General features: G+C 36.7%; 1 protein-coding gene across 3 annotated transcripts in view; it reads left to right on the plus strand.

Moving 5' to 3' along the window:
- Spata5 (spermatogenesis associated 5) overlaps nucleotides 1-11,799 on the plus strand; it is a 164,415-nt gene that overhangs the window by 28,524 nt on the left and 124,092 nt on the right. For all 3 annotated transcript variants that reach the window (XM_021195885.1, XM_021195883.1, XM_021195884.1), the window contains exon 11: nucleotides 9,613-9,822. In XM_021195885.1, the coding sequence (XP_021051544.1) occupies nucleotides 9,613-9,822 (210 nt within the window). The remainder of the gene's footprint in view (nucleotides 1-9,612; nucleotides 9,823-11,799) is intronic.

Genomic DNA, 11,799 nt, shown 5'->3' on the forward strand with positions numbered 1-11,799 from the left:
TATATATATATATATATATATATATATATATATATATATATATTTATATTTCAGTGGTAAAGTCAGCTTTATGCCAGGAATAGATTTGATAAAAGAAATATTTTCTTTTGTTCATGCTTTGATAGAATTTTAGTTGTTTGTTCTTTTGAGACAGGGCCTCCTAAGAGTCCAGTCTAGTTGAACTCACTGTTTAGTGAGGATGGCCATGGTTCCTTCTGCTTCTGCCTCTAAAGGACTTGGGATTGGGGCAGAGGGGAGATATGTGTTTGTATGTGTGTGCATGTGCATATCTTGTATGTAAGTGTGTATACATAGGTGTATATGTGGAGATTGTATATCAGTGTTGATACCCTCCTTAGTTGGTTTCCACTTTATTTTTGAGAAAGTGTCTTTAGGAACCTGGAGCTCATCCTTTCAACTTGGCTGGCTAATAAGCTCCAAGGGTCTGTATTTGCCTCCCGGGACTTGGATTACATGTGCATTGGCACATCTGGCTTTTTATGTGGGTCCTGGAGTTCCAGACTCAGGTCCTTGTGCTTGTATTAAAAATACTTGAGGGGCTGGTGAGATGGCTCAGTGGGTAAGAGCACCCGACTGCTCTTCCGAAGGTCTGGAGTTCAGATCCCAGCAACCACATGGTGGCTCACAACCATCCTTAACGAGATCTGACACCCTCTTCTGGAGTGTCTGAGGACAGCTACAGTGTATTTACATATAATAAATAAATAAATCTTTAAAAATACTTGATTTACATAGCCAGTTTCCTCATGCCTGTCTCAGGTTTGTTGGTTTCAAATATTGTAGGTTTTCAGAGACAGAGGGGTTAGGATTAAATAGCAAAGAGAACTTTTGACCTTTGTAAGCTGGGGAATGAAAGTGAGAAAGTGAGGGACCACATTTTATCTTACAGGCACATCCCTTGTGATGTGAAACCTCTTAATAGGCTTTATTGTATAATGTTTTTGCCACTGTCGGAGGTGCTCAATTGAGAAAGAGGCCTTTAATCCATTGGTCTTTGAGGGAGGTTTTAGGATCTAAACCATAACAGTATTCTATAATAAATATATTTATTGATGATATCTGTTGTCTCTAGCTTTTTACTACTGTGAATTAAGCTGGTATGAGCTGATATTCTATGAATGTAAGGTGTTTTTTTATTTTTCCTCAGATGAATAGATTATCAAGAATAAAATTTAAATTGATAGAATGGGTTATATTTTAGCTTTTTTTTTCTCTTAGTAAGGTTAGTTTTCTTTGAAAATATTAGCTTAATTTTAGAACAGACAAGTTTGACCCTTATCAACTAAAGATATTTAATGTTTCTTCAGAGTTTATTACATACAGTTTCACAGGAACAGAAAGTACTAATTATGTGTGGATTTTTGTAATGTCCCTAGCTGTGCCTGATTCAAGAAAAATGATCTGGATGATCATTAGTAATAATTGTTACTAGGCATGAGCTTACTGCCATGTTGTTTTCTGTTTTATAGTTCCTTTGTTCTACTGTTTCCTTCCTTTGTGCTGTGAGGATTTTTTCGCAGCAGTGTCTTGATTCCTTCCTCATTTGTTTATATTATAGGTTTCTTGTGATTAGGCTTACATCTGATTTCTAATAGCTCAAAGTTTATTTTAAGCCAGTAAATGCAGTTGTACTTTTACACCTTTAGTAATACTCATGTCATGCTTAAGATCATTGTTATATCATCTGTCTTTACAAGTTACTATAATTTACTATTAGTACTTTTGTCCTTTAGGTTCATAGTAAAGTTAATGATATATGCACATTGTTAACAGGATTGCACTATCTGAATCTTAGTATGTTGTTACCTTAATAGGCAGTATATATTTTATTGTTAGCATCTTTTTATTTCAAATTAGAAAATGCCAATTACCGTTTCTTACAAGACAGATCTGGTTATTTTTGCTTGTCCGATAAAGTTCTTCATTCTCCTTCATTTCTGAGGCCCTTCTCTCCCCCTTTTCATACAGCATTCTTGGTGGGCTGTTTTGTAAAATAGATCTCCTAGTGCTAGGGGCCTGGCTTGTGGTGGAGCATTTGCCTGTCATGCCCAAGGCCAAGCCCTGTTTCCAGCCTCAGTTCTACAAAGTCAAAAGTCATCTCAGCCTTTCTGACCTGCAAGGTTTCTGCTAAGCCCTCATTGGGGATGATGGGTGCAGTGTGCAAGATGATCAGCTTTTCTCTTGCTGCTTCAGTATCCAGTGACATTTGAAAACTTGTTAATTAGATAAATCTTCATATTTATTGTATTTGAAGTCTTCAGGGGTTTTCTCAGTCTGAATGCCCACTTGCCTATGTACAGTTGGGAAGTTTCCTGCCATTATCTCTTTATGTACTAACCCAGCTCTCACCCTCTTTCTTTGTCCCTTCTAAAACTTTTTATGTCCTTATGTTCCTTTGTTTGGTGGTGTTCCATGAGTCCTGTAGGCTTTTTTCACTGCCTTTTCTCACCGTGTTAGGTAATTTCAAAAGCTTTGTCATCTACTGTGCTGTTCTTTCACCTGCTTGATACACTATTGACATTTTTAATTTGTTGCTCAATTTAATTTTAATTTTTAATTTGTTGTTTTAGAATTTCTTTCCATTTTTTTCTTTAATATTTTTCCTTTTACTGAAAATAGGTTCTTTTCTCATACAATATATCTTGATTATATATTTCTCCCTCCCTCTATTTCTGTCAGTTTGTCCCTACCTCCCCTCCCCTTCCATTCTCTTCCTTCCCTTTCTATGATTAAACAAGAACAGGCTTCTAAGATAACAGCCAAACATGACAAAATAAAATAAAGCAAAACCTATCATATCAAAAGGCAAAGAATCCTAAGAGCAAGCACATAAATCAGAAATGCATTCGTTCTCACACTCAGGAGTCCCATAAAAAATACTAAGCTAAAGCTGTAATATACATGCAGAGGACCTGCTGCACACATGTGCAGGCCCTGTGCTTGCTGTTCCAGTCTCTGTGAGGTCATATGAGCTGTGCTTAGTTGATTCAGATGGCCTTGTTCTCCTGTTGTCTTCCATCTTCTCTATTTCTTATACTCCGTAGGGTTCCCTGAGCTGTGGGTGTTTGGCTTTGGATCTCTGCATTTGTTCTCATCTGTTGCTGGATGAAGCTTTTCTGATGGTGACTGATCTATGAATATAGCAGAATATTTTAGGAGTCATTAATACTTTCTTTCTCTTTTCTGTTGTTATTTTGTTTTGTTTTTTAGATCAGTGGTGTTTTGTTTTGCTGTAGGTCTCTGGAATATCTAGTTTCTGGTTCTGGTCATCCAGGTAGTTTTGGGTATGGGTTCCATCTTGTGGAGTAGTCCTTAAATCGGATATTGGTTGACTATTCCCACAAGTTCTCTGACACCATTGTCTTAGCATATTTTACAGGCAGGACAAATTGTAGGTCAAAAGTTTTGTGGGTGGATTGATGTTTACATTTCCTTTTTGGTAATCTGTCCAAACCAAAGACATTAGAACATATGGGTAAAAGCTCCATGTAGGTACAACTGGACTTCTCCATGTTTAGAGAACTGCGTGGCTATTTTTCTCAGCAATGGTACCCTGCTGTCAGTTTGCAGAGACCAACCTGTTGTTTCAACAATAGCCTTGGTTGTTAGGAGGATTTTCATTTGACTTCCCTGCCCCCACTTGGCCAACAATTCAACTGAATGCAACCCAGTCCCGATACTGGAAGAAACCCTTGTTTGGTAACAAGAGATGGCCATGTTGAGACTCTGCATCCCCCATTATTAAGACACCTCATTAAGATCACCTTCATATATTTTAGGAAGTTTCCACTGTATCATCCCTCAAATGCCCTTCAATTGCAGCTGTCTTGCCCCCCACTCTCTCTCTTTACAGTATTTACCTTTCCCCCTCCACCTGATCTCTTCTCCCATTTGCCCCAGTCTGCTTATAAAATCTGTTCTCTCGCTCGCGGGAATCCATGTGTCCACCCTAGACCCTTCCTCTGTGCCTGACTTCTCTCGGTCTACGGATTGTAGCGTGGTTACTAGTCACTGTGTTCTTCAGTGTTAGAATTTCTGCATTTCTTTCACATGTTTCAGTCATAATACAAGTTAGAAGAATATAAAAGCATCATAGTTGTAATAATAATTAGGGGCAGTGTAAGGGTAATTTTATATTTTAATTGATAGGTTTGGGTTATAGAATATATATCTGTTCTCTGTATCATTTCCTATGATAATCCGACTTAATCATATGCATGTCCAATTATGAATAGGCATCAATGATTAATGGGATTTTCTCTAAAATTCATTTAAAGGACACAGGTTGCCTTTTGCACAACCTGTATCCAAAACAGTTCTGGACTCATCTACATGTTGATTCTAGTTCCCAGATATGCCACAGGTAGAACTGGCCATAAATGGGGAAGTAGGGACCTAGAGGTCGGAGTAACAAATCCTTAAAAGACTTTTCTGAAAAGCAAACATGTTTAGGATATATTGAATACAAAAGTTTACTATAGATTATTGAGTTGTATTTTATCAGACAGTTTATAGACAGGAAGAAATATCCTCCCTATTCATTTGGGGGAATAAAATTGAGGTTTTTTTTTTTTTAAAAGCTTATTTATTACAAAGTGTACTCTTCTATATTGTCCTTTAAAATCTTTTATCTGTTTAGGTACTAATTTGGTGTAAGTACTTGTTCGGCCAACTGCTAGGATACTTAATATATAACTCTTGTGCTCCAAAGACTCTTCTCCTGGAGTATGTTTATGTAGTGTGTTCTTGCTGTGTACATACAACTGCAGAATCAAAAGTAAATAGCTCACAGGCTTTCAGAAAGCACTATCATTTTGGTTTGTGCAAGTTAAAGAAGTTGCTTCTCTGACTTACACATCTGCAGTGCTACATGTCATACTCTAGAATTTTCTCCCTGTCAAGAGTGTACATGTGAGGAGATGCGTGCCCATACATATGTATTTCACTGGCTACGCGATAAATTAAAGAGCGCTCTAATTAGACCATCTTTCAGTGCCTTGCTATCAGATTAACTGGATTAAGTTCCTGAATCCTCTGTATTTTGTGATCCCTATTTCATTCTTTATTCCCATTTTTAAAATTCTTCCTAGAAAATTTTTATGGAAGATAAAGTTATTAAAAAGTGACCTCTTTCCAGATTACTGAAAATTCAAAAATTGATTATGCCAATATTCATATTATTAGAGAAAGGTAGTTCTCTCTAAAGCAGATGTGGAGATTACTAAAGCTGGTTAATTGTTCAAATCTTTGTGTGTACTTAATCATCTTTTGCTTGAATCATGGTGTTTGAATATTTTCAGAATACAAATTATAAAGAACAGATCAAAGAAATTGAAATGTACAAGTAGGAACTGCACATCAGGGTGTAGTAGCTCTGTTGTATTTCTGCCAAATGCACACCAATTTATACTAATCACTGATGTCCTTTCTGGTAAACAATAAGTATGATTCTGTCAGTCATTGGTCAATGGTTCAAGGTTCTAGGCTCATTTACACTAATATCAAGGCTAATTTTAGTTTTAGTAATTGGTAAAATCAGAAATCAGCAAATGGGGTGAGAGAAGGCAAAGTCTATTGCTTACTGTTTAATGAGTTTCCCATGATGTTTTAGTCACTATTGACACCATGATCAAAGTAACTTTTATAAAAAGAAAACATTTAATTGTGGGCTTGCTTAGACTTCAGAGGGGTTAGTTCATTTCTATAGGGGAAGCATGGCTGTACTCAGGCAGTTAGTTACTGGAGTGTATCTGAGACCTACATCAGGATCCATAGGTTGCAAGAATAGAGACTGGACCCAGCATGAACCCATCTTCCATGATACACTTCTTCCAACAAAGCTGTACCTGGTCATCCTTCTCAAATAGTGCCACTCCCAGGTGACTAAGCATTCTAGTGTATGAGCCTATGTAGGCCATTGTTATTTAAACCGCCACCAAGGAAGATATAAAGGAAGTGCCTGCTTACAAACTTGGGCTGGACTTGCTCATTAAAGTCCAGCTTTATGAATAAAATGGATTTGTTAGAGGTTGCTTATAGGACATTACATGCCAACACTGCCTACCAAGTTTCTATCGTATATGTCTCATAGGTCTACAGTGCAAATCTATATTCCAACACAAACTGCTATTAAAATGTCTAGTAGTGACTGGAGACTCGGAAAGTATAAGGCACAGGTATAACCAGACTCGGACAGCTATCTATGTCTTTGCCTTTATTGGAGCTTTGACTGACCTCAGCAAATACTGCCCACACATGGGAACCCTTGTTCTGTCTTGTTGGAATCTGGGATGCACATCAGCTGAGTGGTGGCATACTGTAGGCAGGCAGGCTAGAAGTCAGACCACCCGTCTCACTACACTTAATGACACTGCAGACACATTCACTCATTTTAGTGGCACTAAAAATGAGGAAATAGAAAGCTAGTTTGTATATCAAGATACCCAAAATTATTACACATTTCTTTTCTATTTTACCACCCCATCCCCTTGCACTTTGTTGTTTCATAAATAAATGCTGTATATTTCCAGAAGTGTAGATTGTGTTTATATTAAAAGCTTCTAAAGACGTCTGAATATGTTCAAAATCTATAGATGTGCTTTACTTAGCTCTAGGGTTCTCTGCTCTGTGACTTTCTCATTTCCTTCTTCCTCCATCTGAGCCCTTTCCTCCTCCTCTCCTGTTCTTCCTTCTTTCCTCCCTCAGTTCCCCCCTCCCTCCTTCCCTTTTTTGTTTTCACATCTTACCTCTCATTCAGGAGTTGGCTTTCAAATTATCTTCCAGCTGGAATTAATGTTTTCTTTCTGGGAGCTTCTGAAGCTTCTTTCTGTTTTGTTTTTTACTGTACTTAGTGCCCTTTTTATTGGACACACACATGTATGTGTATATGTATGTGTGTGTGTGTGTGTGTGTGTGTGTGTGTGTGTGTGTGTGTGTGTGTGTATGTATGCAGTTCCTAGTCTTTTGGTTTTTGTTTTGTATTTGTGTCTTATTCTCCTATTCTCTTTGTACATTATCTAGTTCATAGCCTGTGTCCTGAACTGCATGTATATGTAAGTTTATAAAGAATATTTTGTCCAAGGGTGGTGATACGTGTCTTTATTTACAGCAGTCTGAAGGCAGAGGCAGAAGGAAGTTGATTTCTATGGGTTCCAACCTAGCCTGGTCTACATAGTGAGTTTCACAATATCCAGGCTTTATGGTGAGACCACCCTCCTATTCCCCTGCAAAAAACTCAGCTTTATTTGAGAGATGTTTCTTAGGTGAGAAAAGAAGCAGGCTTGAAGATAGTTTAATTATATTCCAAAGGCAAACTCTCACGGATTTACAAAACTTTACCTTAAAATCATTTTGTTAATTTTTTTTTTTTTTTAATTAAATGCTGTTGGTATTTTGTGCAGTGTCAGTGTTCTGAGCCAAGTGGGTCAATCCAATGGAAGAGAGGGTCACTCAAAGATACGGCAACAGAAAGGACTAGTTTAGATGAACTGGATCTCTAACTTCCTTGTAGAAGCATGTTTATCATTACACAAAAGTTGGTTTTGTTGTTTATGGTGGTGTCATCTATTGTTGTTTTTTTGGATTAAAAAAAGTTCCACATACAAAAGTCCCAATTCTAATCTATATGTTTCCTGAAGAAAAACATCATGCTCCTGTAACTTTAGTCTTCCTTGTCTTTACTGTTTGCAGCACTCAGTAATGTAAGACATTCCAGGTGTGCCAGTACTCTTGTGACCAAAGTCATAAAAAAGTTGTAAAGCTCCTTTAGAAAAACATCTCCATAGATAACAGAACACTAGTCACTGTTCTTTATAGTGATTTCTTCAGAGTCAATGTACTTTTAGAAAACAACTGTTCATTCTCATGTCTAACCTACATACAGTGAGAAACAACTATTTCATTGTATGTTTAGCCTAGATATAATGATTCTATTAGAATCACACACACATTTCTATTCTCCTGTCTGGATATAGAGAACACAGGCCACACAATTACAGAAACAGTAAAGTGCAGCCTGCACTCTAAAATTTTGAGCCCTTTCTAGGACTGGAACCTGTAACTCAGCTGCTGTGCCCTTTCATTTGCCTCAGTAAAGCGTGCCACATGAATAGTTGGGGGAAGTTCTCTGTTAGGTGAAACACTTATGAGATGTGAAACCCACACTATCATTTATTTGTCTGTGTGGCTTTGAACACTTGTTTCACTTCAGAACATGGATATTAGATTACTGACTCAAGCTATTTTTCAACAAATAAGACCAACGTTAAAAAAAAAAAAAATCACCTAAAAGGTTTAGCAATAAGTTATATCATTAAACAGTTTTATATAGGAAGCAGTAATTATATAACAAGGAGACATTAATTTTTCTTTAGTTTGGTTTTTTTTTTTTTTTTTGGTTTTTCAAGACAGGGTTTCTCTGTATAGCCCTAGCTGTCCTAGAACTCACTTTGTAGACCAGGCTGGCCTTGAACTCAGAAATCTGTCTGCCTCTGCCTCTCAAGTACTGGGATTAAAGGCATGCGCCACTACGCCCGGCTGTTTTTTTTTTTTTTTTTTTTTTTACAACATGTAACTAATTCTTGTAATCCTTGAATTTTTTTAAGGATCTTATTCTGTACCAGATTAGTCTCCTCTTGTATTTTATTGGTGACATGTTTCGTTTTTCTTAGTTTTCTGTCCTATGAAAATTTAGATTTAAAGGTGTTTTATTTTGCAACAGTGTATTCAGAAAGGTGCACATATCCTAGAAATAACCAACATCCATCTGATTCTATTTAAGACCTATTGATTAGGAAGGGATTGGGACCTGGTATTTATAAATGTAGCCTACTACCTATGACTGGTGAGCCCAGGAGAGAGCCTACCAGTACCATTTCTGTAACCAATATAAATTTTGAATGTTTACCCACAGGTAAATATAACTCTAACCCCCCCCCCCCCAAATCAAGGAAACTTCATTTTGCAGGAGACAAAAGACCTTTACAGAAATCCATAACTCATCAAAATGCAAATAACACCTCATCATGGGGTGGCCAGGTATAACATAACAAAACTAAGGTTCAAGAAAATATTGGAAGACAGAGCAGAAAAATGCTGAGAGAGAGAATCAGACTGTTCTGGTATGATCGCCCTGAGAGGTTATCTAATCCCAAATGATCAGCCTTAAACATGTATGAATTTAAATACCAAATGAAGCCAACAAGTTGTATTTATAAATTTGTGTATGTGTGTGTGATGATAAGTAAAGAATAAAAGGCAGTAAATTTGAGAGGTATTGATAGTTTCTGGGAGGAGCTAGAGGGTGGGGAGGGAAGGGAGAAATGATATAACTACAACATTCATGTAAAATTCCCAATAACTAAATGAGGTCTTCTGTTGTAGTGCTCTTTTTACTTTGTGCTGTATTAACTGTATTAACTTTGTACTGTATTAACTTACTTGAGGTAAGTATCATAAAGAGGTCATTTTGTACGTACTAAGAACCTACTGACCTAATTCAGTGAACATGCATACTTACTTAAAGAGGCTTTATTTGTCCTTTAAAGGCAAATTACAATTAATGATAAGAAGGAAAAAAAATTTGTTTTGTAGGTTTCCTGGTCAGATATTGGAGGACTGGAAAATATCAAACTGAAATTGAAACAGGCTGTGGAATGGCCCTTGAAACATCCTAAGTCTTTCAACAGAATGGGTATTCAGCCACCCAAAGGAGTTCTCTTGTATGGGCCACCTGGATGCTCAAAAACAATGATAGCAAAAGCTTTGGCCAATGAAAGTGGGTTGAACTTTCTAGCTATAAAGGTAGGATGTTGGTGTTTCAATGGTTAATCTCTCTTTTAGCTTCTTTCCTTACATCCTGTATAGTGTCTGTTCTATAAGGAACAATTGCTTTTGGTTTCGTTTTTATTTATTTTTATTATTTTATTTTTTTATTTTGAGGTAGATGACAGTAAAATATGAGCAGAGAAGATAAGAAATAAGTTGGCGCAAATACCCAGCTTAAGTAGAGCTAGTGTGGTACAGTTAAAATTCTGATGAGATGTATCTTTCATCTCCCTTCCTCAGATGCATGATTGGGAAGTGTAAGTTTTGACAGGAGCAGTTTTCTTCCCTTTTGTGCCAATCCCTCATGTTTTTTTGTTTTTTTTTTTTGTTTTTTGTTTTATTTTTGAGCTTCTACATGCCTGCAGCACATCTAACTCACACTTGCTGTCTGTTTTCCTGCTCATGGAAGTATTTCTCCAGAATGGCCTTGTATGTATGCTGATACTAATTTTCAAGATGCTTTCTTCACAGTGCCTATGTATAATTCTATCACTTGGACATTTGACTTTTTATGGGCATCTCCTCATATTTATCTTAATCGACATTGGGTTATTTGCCTACTCTAGACAACTTAGACCTTAAGCACTTGAATTGATACAGCCCAGACTACCAGGCAGATGTCAGGCACATTTATGCAGCCCTTGGGAAGACTGGAAAAGTCCAGGAAATTATTGTACAGCGATACTGCAAGAGTCTTGAGGTGATACGCTCATACTTGAATTTGTGACTGTAAAATAATGAAACATAGATGGCTAAGTCAGGTTCAGTTCTCCCCAGATTAGTAAGGTAGTTGAGCAAATACTTTTGCATATTCTTTATTTGTTGTTTTGCAAATTTAAACAATAGAAATCTTTACTATGGGTGCTAAAAATAACATATGCCCAAATAAGATAATAATTAGTTTTTCTTTATCGCACTTACCAGTATAAATTAACGCATGCTGTCTAGTGGGGAAAACATTCCAGTATCTAGTTGCTGAGGTTATTTGGTAAGGAAAATTGTTAAACAAAAAAGCCTCCTGTGGTCTTAACAATATATATTCTAAAGATTGGTATGTTGTTTTTAAAATAATATAAAACTTAGTAAATGTGAGACTTACTTTTTACAGACCATACTATTTTCATCCCAATCTTACAGTTAGATGCAAATTGGTGTTTAAAATACAATATTTTCAAATTAAGCTATGCAGTTATTTATCTAGAAAGATTTAGAAGTCATCTTTGGAACTTGTTTTTATTTGCAGTGTTGGTACTTTGTGCAGTGAAAGACTGGTTCCTTTCTCCTTCTGAGTATGGAGACAACAGTTTTGCACTCTGTCACTTTGAGCTCTTGCTCGGACTTAGAGCTTATAACTCAACTCAGCTCCTGTGACCTTTTGATTGCCTCAGTAAAACCTGCCTCAGTGAACAGTTTGGAATAGTTCTCTGTCACCTATAACATTTATGAGCTGTCATTTATTTGTGACATTTACTTCACTTCTTTGTATTTAGTATTTTTAAAATTATGGTGGGTATATTACATATATACTCATACCTATGTCATATATTTATATATAGATATAATTAAAGCAGGATTTTGTTGTCATCAGTTTTATTAGTTTTGGCCATTCTGAATGGGGTAAGAGGAAATTCTAAAGAAGTATTAATTTGCATTTCTCTGATATCTAACGATGTTGAAATTTTTGGGTTTTTGTTTTTTGGTCTTGAAATTATTTCTTTTTTTTTCCAATTGTTATTAGGTATTTACTTCATTTACATTTTAAATGCTATCCCCAAAGTCCCCTATACCCTCGTCCCAACCCCCTGCTCCCCCTACCCACCACTCCCCCTTCTTGGCCCTGGCATTGCCTCTGTACTGGGACATATAAAGTTTGCAAGACCAAGGGGCCTCTCTTCCCAATGGTGGCTGACTAGACCATCTTCTGCTACATATGCAGCTAGAGACATGAGCTCT

The sequence above is a fragment of the Mus pahari genome, chromosome 4 (genome assembly GCF_900095145.1).
Source record: "Mus pahari chromosome 4, PAHARI_EIJ_v1.1, whole genome shotgun sequence".
In the NCBI taxonomy this organism is placed as follows: Eukaryota; Metazoa; Chordata; class Mammalia; order Rodentia; family Muridae; genus Mus; species Mus pahari.